At 44.5% G+C, this 16467-nt stretch overlaps 1 protein-coding gene across 1 annotated transcript in view; it reads right to left on the reverse strand.

The window, feature by feature from the left end:
* Window positions 1-2304: 2304 nt before the first annotated feature.
* Window positions 2305-16467, reverse strand: part of LOC115051506 (glutamate receptor ionotropic, kainate 5-like) — a 78646-nt gene continuing 64483 nt past the window's right edge. Inside the window, exons 13-20 of the mRNA XM_029514919.1 lie at window positions 14506-14619; window positions 9719-9828; window positions 9163-9336; window positions 8097-8262; window positions 7728-7953; window positions 6539-6667; window positions 5731-5852; window positions 2305-4976 (exon numbers count right to left, since the gene is read on the reverse strand). Of these exons, the coding sequence (XP_029370779.1) occupies window positions 4206-4976; window positions 5731-5852; window positions 6539-6667; window positions 7728-7953; window positions 8097-8262; window positions 9163-9336; window positions 9719-9828; window positions 14506-14619 (1812 nt within the window). The 3' untranslated portion in view covers window positions 2305-4205. The remainder of the gene's footprint in view (window positions 4977-5730; window positions 5853-6538; window positions 6668-7727; window positions 7954-8096; window positions 8263-9162; window positions 9337-9718; window positions 9829-14505; window positions 14620-16467) is intronic.

A 16467-nucleotide genomic window follows, 5' to 3' on the forward strand; every position in this document is an offset into this window, starting at 1 on the left:
TTTGTAACTTTTTCTTCTTCTAGTTAATCTTTACATAACATTTGTGTATTTTTCCAGCATCGTCTCTTTGGAGATGAGCTATAGCGATGTTGAGAAAATGACAAAATTCCCAATTACTGGACTCTTTACTCAAGTCTGACTGTAAGATCCCAACAACAGACATTTAAACACATTAATAATAAATCTCTAAACAGAAGCCATGAAATAAACTGCTGTTTCTAGTACAGCAGCAATGTGTAGTTTCACTGACTAAAGCCCTAGACTGTCTCCAGACCTGGACTAACTCAGGATCACTGACCCTCTCAGGTCAACAGTTTCATGACTCAGTCAAATTTTATCAAACTTCACTGAAACTCACTGAAACATTAATTATCTGAACACAAAGTCTTTGTGTGTTTGTGTCAAACAGCTTACTGACTTCAGTGTGTATCTGTGAACGTACACTGAGATATTGTGTATCTGACCTGGGGTATAAACACACAGCTGATAAATTGATGTTGACAAAACAGTTTTTCAGCTCGTCACCTTCTGATGAATTTACTGCAGTTCTGAACATTTTAGAGTCTTTTTCTTTCTTTGACTAGTCAGCAGAAACACAACATGGTTTTATCACTGCAGCTCTTTCTCCTAAACACACAGACCCATAAACACCACAAACAAATGGATTGATTTGTGAAAACTGAACCTGATCATCTGCTTATATCTTTCCCATGCTGCTGCAGGATCAATAATCAGGAACATTAACTTCCTTTTTCAGTTTCTCTGAGTTGACCCAGATCTGGAGACCCTGTTTCCCTGGAGACCTGGTTCAGCGTCTCCAGGGAAACAGGAGCAGAAGGATCTCAGGTTGAATCTGCTGTAGGATGAAAATGCTTTGGGCCAGCTGAGCAGACGGCAGCATGGCAGCAAGTGTTCAGAGCCATGATCAGAACGTCAGACACAAATGACCTCATGATGATGGGTAGTGTGTTTGTTTGGCACCGCTCAGTCCGAGTCTGAAGGGTCTGTCGGGAGGCTCAGGAGACAAATCAGAACATCCTGTTCCTCACAGAGATGTCACATCATGTTGATGTTAAACTGCTCAGGCTGAATCATGTGATCATTCAGCGTCCTCTGATCCAACCATTCACAGAAGAGAATCAAATTATCAGGATAAAAAATTTTTTCTCACCTGAGTGTTTGAAAATGTGATCAAGAAATAAAATCAGTAATTGTTGTTTCTGTAATAAAGAATAATAATAGAATAATAAAATAATTATAATTTGATGTTTATCACAGAGACTTTTCCTCATTGGTTTTTGTAGTCGTTTGTGTGTTGCTTTTGCTGACCTGTGGCGCTATCTGCTGGTTCCTCGGTTGTGTTACACCAGCTGCTGACGTAAACAGAAAAGCCAAGTCTGAAAAGTCAAAGAAATAAAATAGAAACATTTAAAACTCACTAATTCAAAATATTAGACACTTAAAAAAAGGTTAAATCACAAAAAAAGGCCAACAAGATAAAAACAACAACGAAGGTCTATTGGAATAATACAAATAAAACCAAAAAAAGATGAAAACACAAAGAAACCCAAAGTTAAACTGGTACTGGTCCGTCAGTCACTTGGCTCCGGGCCGCACAAAAAGACTGAATAAAAAAAGAATGTCAAGACGCTCACCTCAGTCACCTGATACAGTCCATCAAAAATTAAACCCACAAACTACAAACCACAAAATGAGTAAAAAAAAAGCTTCTTTGAAAAGGAGCAGCCCGATGAGGAGACAGAAAAAGAGCCTTCCACTTCCAAGAAAAAGAAATCTGCAGTTAAAAGACAACAGCAGGAGTCCTACTGAAAACACGGATTTATCTCTACAGGTGAAACTCACCTCCAGTCTGCTCTGCATCAGGCAAGAGGCCTTCAAAACTGCTTCGGCACACGGACACATCCGTCTCATCAGTGATCTGTGGTGCAAAAAAGGTTGGGGACCTCTGGATTAAACAAGTAAAATACATTCAAAATACACCCCCAAAAAACTGATCAAAACAAAAGAAAATGAGAAACAAACATGTTCTGGGATCAGAGATGGACGTAAAGAGAACGAAGATCTGTCTTCTGTCTCTGACCCCGACCGTCCTCTCACCCTTGTGGTTCAACCAGCTGTGGCGTTGACCTCTCCGGGCCACCTTTGCCCCACATCACTTTTCATTTCCTCTCCTGATACAACACACTACGCCTCAGTGCCTTCAAAGGTCAAAGGTCACAGACACCAACAGAGCAGTTTTTGGTACATTGACTGTTTTTTTTTATTCCAAACGTGTGTCTGTATATTGAACATCAGAAGCAGAGACCCAGGACCAGACCCGGGACTTCCTACAGTCACCCCACACGTCAATACCAGTAATAACAGAATCATCAGAATGGTTTCTTTCTGTCGTCTCCACCGGTCAGCTGAGCTGCTGGAACAAACCTGACGGCAAAAAAACATGAACAGCTGACAAAGTGAAGACAAACCCAACAGGACACACGGACACACACACACACACACACACAGAAATCACCCATTTAAAGTCACACTACATCAACACTCCTGTGTATTCATATGGAACCGTGCTAGTCTGGCTGCTGCATCAGTTCCTACAGTCTGTGTCAGAGGAGGGCTGATTCTTATTTGGGACTGAAAAGTAAAAATAATCAATCAATATCAGCGCTGATGTCATAGAAACTGACCCAAACACTTAAATAAATAAATGAAAGAGGCATCAGGTCAGACACAGGAAGGAAACGACAACCACAGAATTAATGCTTTTTTCTTTTCCAGTTTGGTCAAATTTTGTGTGTGTGTGTGTGTCTGTCATCACCTAAAATGTCCTTCAGGTTGTGTCTATTAGGGACTGTATGAAAATGACTGAACTCGTTTATGTTTGATTATTTGAAACATCATTATTTTCAGCGAACCACTCGCAATCTGATAAAAAGATCCAGGGATTCATTCATATGTCACAAACCTGAAAACTGCTTCGGCACACGGACACATCCGTCTCATCAGTGATCTGTGGTGCAAAAAAGGTTGGGGACCTCTGGATTAAACATGTAAAATACATTCAAAATATAAAAAAATACAACCTCAGTAACCAATAGTCACTTTGTGGTGACGGAGGGGGCGGGGCTTGTCAGAAAGAAGATTCAGAGTTAAAATGAACAAATAAAAGCTGCTAACTGTTATTTGACGGCTGCTTGTCTGCTGCTCCTCTCTGCTCTTTCACCTGGCAACCAGCAGGAGGTGGGCGGGGTTTAAGGCCTGATTCAAGGCGCTCAACCAGGAAGTCACAGTTTTCATTAGTTTTTCACTTTAAAATGCAGGAACTTTCAACAGCCTCTAATTTGTTAATTAAAAGAGGAAAAGAATCGGAATAAGTCGCATCAACAGATCAAATAAATAAAAACCTGCTCAGATTTCCTGTAAAAACTGTCCTCCAGCCCTCGGTCTGTCACCAGGACATCAGCTCATTTCTGAACTTCCTATATTTTCTCAAGCCACCTGTCATTGGCCTGGATATGGCAGCCAGATCTGGTCTGATTTTGGGGGGACACTGGTTTTGGACCAGCAGTCAGAACCAGAACCTCAACTGTGTCTGTTTGTGTCATTCAACACAATAGTCACAACTTTAGAGACTGATTCAGCTTTCACTTTCAGATAAAGCTTGGTTTATTTGGATTTTTGCTTTGAAAAGCAAAGCTGTAGCTGCTTCCTAACACAGGTCACTTTGAACTTTCAACAATTCGCTCGGCAGCGACCATTAGTTTTCTGAGAACTGATTTCAGTCTCATGCCAGGGTGTGGTTGGGGGAACATGTTGCCTGTCTCCTTCCAAAGGTCAAAAATGACAAACACAGTCACTTTTGATTTTTGGTGAATTGGATGCTACATGAAAAATTAGGACAACCTCCGCTACATCCTGCACATGATTGACAGGTAACCATGGAAACAGTGTGTGTGTGTGTGTCCCTCTGTATAAACACTATTCAGACAGTAAAACCTCAGAGTCTCTGAGTCGAGTGAGCGTCTTGGCGCCACTTCCTGTTTGTCCAACCCAAGACCGTGAACCTGTCAGCTCGTTTTATCCAAAATGTAACAACATAGGTTGGAAGGTCTGAGCCCCCCCAGGAACGTTTCTGGTTTGACCAACAAACAGGTCAGAATGGTTTCCGCCCCCTTCCATCCTGTGCCTCAGTCGTGCCCACCCAGGAGGTCTGTTGGTGGATGTGTGGGCGTCTTGGTGGGGGGCAGTGGTCTGGGTGGCGGAGCTGGTTTGGTCCACTGAGGGCTTGGCGCACCCCCGCCCCCATCGCTTTCAGCTCTGTCTGCTGCCATTGGGGGAGGCAGCGGCGGGAGGCGGGGCAGCGACATGGAGCCATGGTGGAAGTGGAGGTGGTGGGGGTTGTGGCGGTGGTGGTGGTGGCCTGGCGCCACTACCAAGGGCGGGATCCGGGAGCAAGAGGAGGTGGAGGAGGACGAGGAGGGTGGAGGAGGTGGTGGGGGTGTGAGTGTGGCTGGTCTCAGGCTCTGGATCCGCCGGCACTCCTGGCAGATTCGCACATGGCTGCAGCTCTGCAGGAAGCTGCGTGGTGGGGCGGGCGGAGCCACCAGGGCGGATGATGGAGGAGGGGGAGGAGGTGTGCTGGTGGTGGCGTTGGTCCCCAGCGGATCCTCCAGGAGTCTCTGGGGCCCCGGGCCCAAATCAGGGCCTCCTGCCATACCCCCCCCAAGCCCCGCCAGCCCCCCTGTCAGCGGGCTGGCGCCACTGTACAGTTTGCCATTGCTTAGACGCATCTCCCGAACCAGACGGATGGGGCGGGGCGCAGCCAGGGCGAGGCGGGATGGGTGACGCAGGACTCCTCCCCCGGCGCTGCTCAGTGGGCGGCGGCGGCGAGAGCGGGAACTCTTCTTACAGGAAACGGCGTTCCGAAACTCTGTCAGCATCTCCTGACAGACAGACACCTGAGACAGACAGAGAGAGAGAGAGAGAGAGAGAGAGAGATTGAGACACTGACTCTCTCCAGGCTTCATAATATCACATCAATAATCACTAATAGATTCATTTGGTGATTTATTGACAGGAATGTTAGAAGTCTAGGAGAGAACTAAAGTCTGTGTGTGTGTTTGCCTGACAATCTATGCTATAAAAAACTGCTGTGGCAGGGAGTCAAATAAATGATGGATAAAATGAACAGAGAATGAAAGTCAGAAAAACTGCAGAGGACAAACGAGACAGCGAGATAGACAGACTATCTCTCTCTCTCCTTCCTGCTGTCTGCCGTGAATCTTTCAGCTTCAGGCCTCATTCTTATATCACTGATATTTAATCAATTCATTGAGGAGTGCTGGACCTGGAGAGCACTGGAGCAGGTTTATTTCATTTTCATGATGTGTTCATTTAGTAAAAAGGTTTCCAATGATTGTTTTAAAACCACAACGATCCAATAAATAATAAATGTCAAGAAAAAGATGGTGAATGTTTGAAATGATCACTGAACTGAAGTGAATCAGGTTTAAATGCGCTGTAGAGATCTGTCCTCAGATAAACAACAATAACAACACAATGGTGTGAGATGGTCAGCAGATGAATGAATGAATGCAGGCGAACAGGCGGACGACCTACTGAGGAGTTTGAGCTGAGGCTGAGGCCGGGGGCGGGGCAGGAGGAGGAGGGCGAGAGAGGAGGAAGAGGAGGAGGAGGAGGATGAAGGTTTACCTCGTCCGTCTCTGCAGTTCGACGAGTGGACCACACAAACTCCATGATGGCCACAAAGACGGCGATGATGAGGCCACAGATCAGCACCACGAAGATTCCACCGATGTTCTCCATCCCGAGACCTGAAAGCCGCATGGAGAGGGATAAACAACAGAACAGCTTTATGCAGACATTTAAAGGTCCATACAGATTCCTTGTTTAAGGGAAAACATGGTGGATATCAGCTACCAGTCTGTCAGACCTGAACTCATTTCAGAGAGACGACTTTCCTCATAGATTTTACCTCAAACGAAACACACACACAAACTCAGAGCAGCGGATCTATACTCAGACAGGACTTGTGTCCCTGTTACGATAAAACTCGGATCAGAGACAGGAAGTCGAAGGTGAGGTGCCGCCTCATCTTGTTACATTGAGGTGCATCAGGAACAATAAAGAAACAAACGTGGACAGAAAAATTCAGTTGTCATCGAAGGAGGATCGATGGACGCAGACAGAAGAGACACAAGAGGACGAGATCATTACGAAGACAAGCTGGAAGACGACCTTGTCTGTCTCTCTCTCACACACCACTCTGAAGGTATCAATGACTGTAGTTTGGTTCTTGGTCCACCACTGTCGAGACCCGCCTCGTCAGAGCATCAGCAGCATCCTCCTTCCTGCCGACGCTCAGATTTGACAACGACCCTTTAATCAGTCATTTGTTGATGAAGTGGATCCAGCCCCCACCCCCCTCTGAGACAAAGACGAACTCAACAATGAGGAAGGTATGGCCCCCTTTCCTCCTCTTGCTTCCAAACACACCCACCTTTGGCTCGGTGGTCCTCCTCTTTGGGACACTGTCCTCCCTCCCACCAGCGTCTCTTCAGGATCTCCAGCCGGTTGCTTTCCTGCAGCTGTAAAATCCCCAGAGTAATCTCGTCTCTGTACGGAGATCCTGAGGGGACAAAACAGCCAGATTCAAAGTTAATGTGGTGATTTCACCCTAGTAAAATCCCAACTGATTTTGGAGTTTTACTTTGAAAGAAATCTTCATGTTTAGAACTAATGTTCCATGATTTTGTTCCCATTTTCCCTTTCTGCATGAATTCCCTGATGGATCCACTGCTGGTCTCATCTGTAGCACCTGCAGTTTGTGTTAACCACATCCATGGCCTGAACATTAACCCTTAACCACAACCCCTTATTGTCATGTCTGTCCTAAACAGACACGGATACAGATTCAGAGTATTTTTTTATGACGGGGCAGTTCCAGGACAAGCCAAAAACCTCCCAAGACTGGTGGGATCCCTCAGCTGGAGCAAGATGAAGGAGTTAAGGCTCTTCTGGATCTAGTGAACTTCCAGCTTCACCAACTTGGAGACCAAAAGACTTACTTTAGAAGCAGCTGCAAGTTTTAAATGTTTAGAATCAGTTAACTCGGGAGGTGACTGAATAACTGGAGCACCTGGTGACTTGGCTGCTTTTATTTGCATCATTTAACAGTGAGGCTGAGTGACAGGTCCGGTCTCCCAAAGACTCCCCCGCTGTTGCCTTTCCTCTCTCCACATCTGCTCATCCGTACTCCATTAAATATGCTAATCTATGCGTTAATCCTTATCACCAGAAACAAGTCTGTGGCAGATGACAAGGTGAGGGCCAGATGCTGGCAAGAAGCAACCCGGCGCCAAACTGGAGTCAGGGAGGGTTTTATTTGCCAGGAACAGCAGCTGCACAAAGAATATGACCTAGTTATCGTCAAAATATTACAAACAAGATGTGATTTGACAGCAGCTACACACATTCAGGTGCATGTTTCCACTTCTTCTCCACGAGGAATTACAACTTCCATCTGGTGAAAATGGAGTTTATTGGTCGCCCTCAATTCAACTTAAACATCCATATAGTCAAAAAGTAGACCTTTGTGCGGATTCTGGATTCAAAAGTATCAGAGGTCTCAGTCCACAGAGAAATTGTCAGTCTGGAATCAAGAACTAAGCTGGGCCTCCCCCACTCACCCAGAGGCATGCCAATGCCGTAGCCTTTGGTGTCCAGCAGTCCTCCAATCTGTGTCAGGTTGCAGTTGAGGCTGCGGTAATACTCATTCATGGTGCTTTCCATCAGGAAGGCGTACTTGGAGTTAATGACGCGGGCGATGCCTTCCTCTGTGCTCTTGACGAACACGCTGGGCTGCTTGGAGTACATGTAGTTCCACATCCGCTGGTACGTCTGGTACCGCGAGTTCTGGGCGAAATGAAAACGGGTCAGTTACCACCATCTTCTCCAAACAATATTGTGGAAAGTGGTTTACACCTTGGCATGGAGCAGTCACACCCCTCTGAATCACAGCGACTGTCAGGAGAGAGTCAACAGAACGGAGGTCTCACCATGAAGAAGGTCATGGTGGAGCCTCCATGGATGGTGCCGTACTGGATATTGGTTTGGTCGGCCAGATCGTCAGGAGACTCAATGGGAACTTCCATCCTCTGGACGGTGAGAAATGCTGCCAGATTGGCCGTGTAGGAGGAGATGATGATGAGGGTGAAGGCCCACCTGAAAGGAGGAGAGAGAAAGAACAGTGTTAACCTTTATTTACCCCCAAAAACTTTCCCTTCATTAGGAGCCACAAGCAGAGAGGCAAGAGAGAGACAGATGGAGAGCTCGGCAGGAAACATCAGGAGTTTTAGGTGAAAATCATCAACCTACAGATGAACTCAGGCTGCAGAGATGAGCAGGACATCTCTGTTAGAGAGGAAATGAGACGGAAGTGATGAGCTAGGGAATTAGGAGGAGGGGGGAGAGTGCAGGAAAGGACAGAAGTTACCATAATGGACTAAATCTAAATCTTCTTTGGGGGTCAGTGGGGTAAATTCCCTGTGAGGATTGAGAGTGGATGGAGAAAAGATGTTGAGGGTCCCTCCAGTATCAGTCCACCATCTGTCTGACTGCAGCTACTGGAACTGAAGGGGGCAGGACAGGGGGACAGAGGAGGTTCAGGAAAAGCAATGAAAATAAAACAACGAGAAAGTGACATGATTTTCACACGAGGGGCACTTTACCATCTGTTCACCTTCAACTGATGCTCCTGAGGGAGGGAGAGGAGGGAGGAAAGGAGGAAGGCAGGGAAAGCAGGGAGGAAAATAAGAAGGGACAGAAGAGAGAGGAAACACTTGACTGGAACGAGAAGGAGTGGCAGTGATCTGAAATTCTCTCATTCCAGCAGAGTGGGGAGAATTTAAAAACAAACTGAGGACCAGATCTTTGAATCCCTCAAACCTCAGTCCAGGATCAACAAAGTTCAGATCCATGTAGGATCCACTTCACAGCTTCCAAGACTAAAAGATTTGCAGGCAATGTCATAGTCATAGAGATCACGTTCAGAGATCTCGAGGAGTCCAGGAATTACAGGATGTCAGTCAGGTAGTCATGATGTCATTGCTGAGGGGTACGAACCAGACTCCGCTGACGCAGCGTGTGGACAGAGCCCGGGGCATGATCTCCGATCCCTGCTGCATGAAGCCGCCCACTGGGAACCACAGGCTGTTCCCCAACGTGTACTGGTTCTCCAGGATGTCCCGGCGCTCCCTAAGACAGGGGTGCGGGTTGTACCACTCATACGGGCTGAGCCTCAAGAGAGAGGGGGAGAGAGAGAGATGATTTCCATTAGAAACCAGAACTGACTGTGACGTCTAATAAACCACAAAAGCTTGAAATCAATCAAAGAGAAAACATCTATTTGTTGAATTTGTCCCAGATGTCACATACAAAATTAAAATCTACAAGCAGGAAATAGGAAGCAGTTCAAATTTTAGGGACAGGAAGTGACAGAGAGCAGAGCAGCAGAGACCGTCAGAGTTTGGGTTATTTTTAGTTGATGAAAAATTGTTCTATTCAAGTTGTGAACTTTTTTCCTCTGATTATCAAAAATTAAAACTCAAGATGGAATATATAGGTGTGAACATCCTGAGTTGTGTTCTACACAGACACACACAGGGAGCAGGTGTGTTACCTGGCGGCGAGGAAGAGGACGCAGCTGACAGCAAGGTAAGCCAACAGCATGAAGAGCCAGACAGCTGGAGAGAAAGGATCCAGGAAGGAGAAGTAACCTGGTTTACGACCCTGAAAAAACACACACACACACACACACACAGTTCCAACAATGTTGTTTTTATTCAGCCTGAACTGATTTTTATTTACAGCAGGACAAACTGGGATCCTGAGGGACAAAAGACAGCACAGATTATTTTGCTAGCAATAGATGTTGGACGAGAGCTGTTGCCATGGCTACTGTGATAAAATTGTGTCTTGGTTTTTCAGGTTATGTTGTTTTACTGCTTCAAGTCACAACTGAAGAATCTAAGAAGACTGAACACTTTATTAGGAGCACCTGGTTAGTGGACCAATCAGGTGTCAGCAGTTTCACCTCATGATTATCCAAACATCAGGAGGGAAAATGGTTCTGGTGGATCTGGATATCTGCTGAGTCAGCTGACAGCAGGGAGACAGGTGGAGGATTTTACCCGTGATGCTCCTCGTGCATGTCATTGTGTGTGTTTGCTGATGTTTTCTGGCTCTGAACTTGAGGCTGAACACCAGTGGAAGTCATTCTGGCAGCGGTAGATTGTAAAAATGACCATCTGCCACTCAGAACCACAACCGTCCTTCAGACTGACAACCATGCACTTTGGTAAATTGCAGTGTTGGAACTAGATCATTTTCTTTCTCTTTTTTCCTCCTGAGCTCATCACATTTTCTCAGCACATAAACCTATAATTGGAATAAAACACAAAAACTAGAAAAAGCAGTAAAGTACAGTTACAAGCTTTTGGAGCATTAATGACTGTATGCTGATGTTCCTCTGTGATGAGTTTCCCATCAGCCCTTTTCATCAACTCCCTTCCCTGCTGTTTATGATGCCTGCGCCCCCTGTTCTCCCCTGTAAAAAGGATTTGGCAACAAGGAGATGTGAGGAACTCCCAGATTGGACCCAATTAAAGCAGACAACTTGAGCTGTTATGGAGGCAATCAGCGCCAGTTCCGTTTTTGTCCATTCTGGCATGTTTAATAGAAAAAAGACTGAGACAACTCTGGGACCTGCAGAACACTGAATCACATTTTGACAGATGGAAGGAAGACGGGGACACCAAATAAACTCCCATGAGTCCAGGTTTGGACATAAAGTGTTTCGCATACTGCAGTGTTTTTCTTTTTGCTCCATGCAGATTCCAGTCAATTTAAAAAGGACTGAGTGTTAAAGTCAGTCTCAAAGAGCTGCAGTCAGGACACGTTCAGCTTAGCTTCAGCCTAGCAGAAACCATCTGATGCTGCAGACTCCATTTATCTGCAGCTCATCAGTATTCACCTGCACTGCCTGTCCTCCATGTTTGATCCGGTCCACATTCAGAGCCTCAGAGCCCTGACTCAGTGCTCAGTCAGCTGTTCACTCTGCGTCCGGCGTCGTCACCTTCATGCTTCAAGGGTTTATTTAAAGATCAAATTGACAGAACGTTTTTGTATTGGCAGGTGAGCAAGCCAACTTCAGTGTGCTGACGAGTACCAAGCTGCCGTATCCATAATAATAATTCCTGGAGCACGAACACAGCACATCCAAAGAAAACGAAAAAGAAATCTCAATCTGAATCCGCACAACCTCAAAACAGTCATGCTGAAAAATCAGCTCCAAAGCCTCTAATGCTATAAATATCTGATTTTCTTTATTCTGTCAGCATAATAAACTCAGAAACATACAGGACTGATCCAGGAACTTTGACAGCTTGACCTCTGATTGGCTATGATCACCCACCGCAGCCAATAGGAGCATCTGCTGGGGAGACCTGACTCTGGACCTTACTATCAAAGATGGAGGATGAGAATGGACGGATAAATGCACAGGAGGAGTCAGAGAGTCGGACTGATCCAGATTTGATCAGTTTCAGATTGGACAATTCAGCTGATTCTGCAGTTTAAGGAGGAAACAGGAAGAACCATCAGGAGGGATAAAAGTGGTGAAGACCAGCTGAAGGTTGGAGTCATGTACAGACTCGGATTGATCTTAGCTTGTCCAACTGTGACTGCAGCAGCAAGGACAAGTTCATAAAAAGAGTGTCTGAGATATGAGCCAGATATATTGCTTTGGCCCTCACTGCCCTGGGCCCCTCAGGAGCTGCCAGTTTCCCTACTCCTTAACCCGCCTTAGGCATGATTCAGTCTGAGCTGAGGCTTCATTAATTCACTCCACTGAACACAAGCTGTTGTTCTTAAGTGACCATTATACACAGTAGAGAGACTGGCTAACAGGCCATGATGATGGTGTACGCTCACACCCACACAAACACACCCGTTTCCATTTAACTAGACAAACATTTTTCAGGAAAACCGATGCCTGTGATGTGAAATGTTTACTTGTGGTCTTTTTCTGCCAATTGTTTGGTCGCACTGTAAAACCTCCACCTGCCCATCATCCACAACCAGTTTCCTGTTCGAACACTCAGATCCTGGTTGACAGCCTGGCCTCATAGTTCAAATTGATTTAAAAATTTTTTTTTGTTCTTTGTTCAGTAGAAGGTGGGGTTAGGGTTAGAAGAAGGTGGATCTGACCTACTCAAAACTAATTGGGTGGGTCAGTCTGTCTGTCACAAAGTGGCCCCACCCCCTAACCCCTGCCCTCCCCTCCCCTCCTTCCTGGTCTGTTTCCAAAGCATCATTTAAAAAATGAACATGATGTTGTATATAAGTTTACCACATCAACATTTGGTTTTGTTGTTCGGTGACATCTCATAGCCATAATGATGATGATGAGAGGAGGGAAGGGAAAAGCTGGCAACGTAGTTTGAGTCAGCGGATGTTGTATTGTACTGTGTTTGATTCCTAGTACCAGCAGTTGATGTCATATCTATTATCTATGACTGTTGGTTGTTGTTTCCGTAACTATGACATCAAAGATTAGGTACTTCACCCCCCATGACCAGCACACTAATATCTGAGCCTGTACAAACTCCTAAATGCATCAAACAAACCAACACACTCAATCTCATCACTTGCCAACAGCAACTGTACAAACAGTGCAGTCTGGTTTGGAGGGATACAAAAATTCATGCATATTATTAAACAAGCGTACGCGCGCACACACACAAGCAATATGTGTCTAAATAGCTTGCAAGCAGACTTAAAGATGGTAATCTGTTTAATTGCTCAAGCTGTTGACTTATGTACGCACATTAGTGGAGTGCCATCGTGTTCATCAGTGTTCTTTCCCCCCGGAGCTGAACAGTGTAAATTTATTTCTGCTGCTGCTCCCAATTCATTAGTGCTCAATGTATTATCACTCTGCTATTCACCACATCTGCAGCACAACAATTTATTACAGTGCATCAGGCGCTCTGACATCATCACCACGGAGACGCCAGCTTTGATGGCGCCACCATTGTTGCTCCTTAACCGACGACGTTGTTATTGTCAGAAATATCATTAGATTAAGGAAGCAAAACATGTTAGTTGATGTGAGATGATGAGATGGGGGGTCATTTATATTTACAACCATTGCTTGATGGGTTTGTCCTCAGTGTTCTGTTTATTTATGTTTTAATCATTATAATTGTACCTTTATGCAGCTGCTCATTCCATCCTCTTTCCATGAAAATGTTAAAACTATAAGTAATAAGGGATTTTAGTGAAGAACCTAATAAGTTTATGGTCTCGGTCATCAGTACAACCAACACATAACTACCCTTTAAACATTTTATATTCAGTCTTCAGTTAATCAAAAATGTTCATTTGTGACCTTTCACTAATTAATACTCCCATAAACTGAAGCTAAGCTAACATATGCATGTCCTGCTGCACAGAGCAGAGAAAGACAAAAAAAAAACTAATTAATGGATGAAGTCATGGCAGGTTGACTCTAGTTTTCAGACTGGGCTCAAATCTCAGAATCATGTCTGATTACAGACGCCTCTCAGTCAGTTGATGAAATCCCTGGAGCATATGAAGGCAGCAAAGACAACATGTTGGTCTGAAAAGTCCATTGAGACAAATCTTGCTTTCATGTGAGCAACCTGCAGAGATTCATAGATTCAGCAGCTTCTTGCAGCTTTACTGCTTTTTATTGCATCATTTTCTCAGGTATTTATTCCTGTATTCATCCATCAACTTCATGTTCTGTGGACAAACAACCAGAGCTGGTCCGGACTGGATTTATACTTCTTTCCCCTTGACACAGAAAAACCATAAAGGCATTGTAAGGAGTTTGCTGTCCTGTTTTGGCTCTAAATGTCCATCCTGAATAGGTCTCTGTCAGACACCAAGTGGACAGACATGTTTCATATTCTATTAAACAGAGAAGAAGAGTCATGTCACATCTGTTTCCTTGGTTCTGCTGTTCTGCTGCTCCCCCCAGTTCCTAATCCCACAGATCTCAATCCAGTCCAGCATCTGAGTGCTGTACTGAACCAACAAATCCAGATCAAAGGATGCTCCATCTCACAACGTCTGGGACTGAAAGAATCTTCAGCAGGAACCAGCAGACTTGGAGAAGAGGGAAGTCAGGAGGTCTTGAGAGATAAATTCAGTGAATTTACGTTGTGTCCTTTTGGACTTGACTGAAACAACCACAAAAGCCTTAGCTTTTCAAGACATCATTAAATTTCCTTAACTCAAAAACGAAATGATGATGAACTAGAGGCCGGGACAAGGTTCAAGGTCCCAAAGCTTCAGATCCACCTGAACATTTTTAGCCTCTTTGTAACTCAGGTATTCTGACAAAATAAGAAAAATCAATGTTTCAAGAAAAATATTTACCAGGTGAACTCTGTAAAGGATGCTGATGCCCAGAGTCATGAAGGGTTTGGAGAAATCTATTACTTTCTCTCTCTCTGAGGTAATGGTGAAGGCGGCCACAGCCAGGTCTGCTTTCTGTAGAGAGAGGGAGGGGAGGGGACAGAGGGGGGGGGTTATATTTTCATCCACAAATTAGGTTAAATCTTTAACTTAAAGATTTAAAATGACAAGAATGATGGTGAGAAAAAGGAGGGAGGAGTGAAACAGAACGAACAGAAGTTTCTGAAGCTCGGACACGCGACCTTAGCCATCTTCGCCCCCTTTACACCAAACAAATCCTTAAACAGAAGAATTTTTGTTCAAGACTAAACAGGTCTATGGGATGGACTTGCTGCTGGACTCGAGTGGTCTGTGGAGAAGCGGCAGGTTTAGCTTTACCAACAAGAACATTAATGGTCTTTGTATCTCCTGAGCCCGTTCAATCTGTACTGACTCATTCTGTGGATTAAACAGCCGTCTCTCATTATGAAGCTGAGTGCCTGATTTTACAGGCATAGAAGCTGCAATTAAAGGCAGCACCTTTGTTCAAAACACTTGAACTTTTTTTTTGCAGAGCTTCTGGGGCTTTTAATGAAATATTGATTTTTATTTTGCAGAAGTCACTGTGGAGGGCACAACTGCTGCTGAATGCATTACAAGTTAACAGTGAATGGTTACTGTGCGGCTCCCGAGAGAGAGATAAAAGCTTTTGTTTCTGCGGGAGCTTTATGGGTAAATCACAGAGCTCATGCTGCTTTCATTTAGTCCACATCTTCCTGGTTCTGACAGGGACTTCTTCTAATTGTTTCCCCTAAATTAGCACATTCAGTCACACAGCATTGACCACGCTGACCAACAGGATCTCCAGCTTCTGGGACAAACCTGTTGGAGATGGAAGTTTTCACTTTCACTGGGTTTAAAATACTAATTGGAGGTTACACTCAGGCAGTCTTTCCACATTTTATCAAAGATCTGTTGAGTCTCTAACAACTCTATAAAGTGTTTGGTCTAGAACTGCTCTATATGTAAGGTGCAATGATGCAACTGTTATTATTTGGTGCTAGGTAAATACATTTTGAATAAAAGAATGCAAGAACTCTCATTGTGAAAGAATACAGCAAATGAGGTTATCAGTTGTCTGGTCTTTCCTTCTTGAATTTATTCAGTCTTCATGATGAATACAGTGTTGGATCCACAACAGCCTTTGCAGTTTATTTTAATTGTGTCTGAATTACAAATAATGATATTCTTGTTCTTCTGTGCAGCATTATTGGAAAATAGTTGAGAACTTCTAGTGGCTTCTTTAGAGGACACAAAGTAATATTTGGAGTCATTGCTGTAGAGATGTCAGCGCTCAGGAACCCCCCCCCCAAATAGCTGGGGGCCCCAGCCAGTTGCCTCTGTCAGCAGCGGCGGAAACAGTTTGATTCAGAGCTTTGATAAAGGCCTAAATGCAGTCACAGTAAACAAAGAGTGAGAACTGCACTGAATATTTCTTAAGTTGAAAAGATAAAATCCATGGATGTCCTCTTTACTCTGGATTCAATTCAGAGACAGAAACAAAGATATCAGTGCAGAGACTGTGCATTTGTCACGTAACAATGCAGAGTCATTCTCATCATAACCAAATTCTCATAACGCTGCGACTAAGCTTTGTTGTGTGAAGATATTGTCATAATGCAGATGAGGATGTGGCTGATTTCCCCTGATAGAGATGAGCTCCAGATTAACTGACGTGTTTCTGATATTTCTCACTGCAGGAGGAATAGAAAACTTTCACATGCACTTTAGAGTCACTCACATGTCAAACATGAGTCCAGGACCTGGTCTCAGGACAGCAAGCCGAAGGAAAAGTGGTGTGATGGACAGCATCTTCAGTTTAAAGGAAGAAAACAGTGCCAATGTCTGATGTGAATGCATCAGATTCATGTGACAGCGTGTGGG

Source organism: Echeneis naucrates, chromosome 11 (genome assembly GCF_900963305.1).
Source record: "Echeneis naucrates chromosome 11, fEcheNa1.1, whole genome shotgun sequence".
NCBI classification, from domain to species: Eukaryota; Metazoa; Chordata; class Actinopteri; order Carangiformes; family Echeneidae; genus Echeneis; species Echeneis naucrates.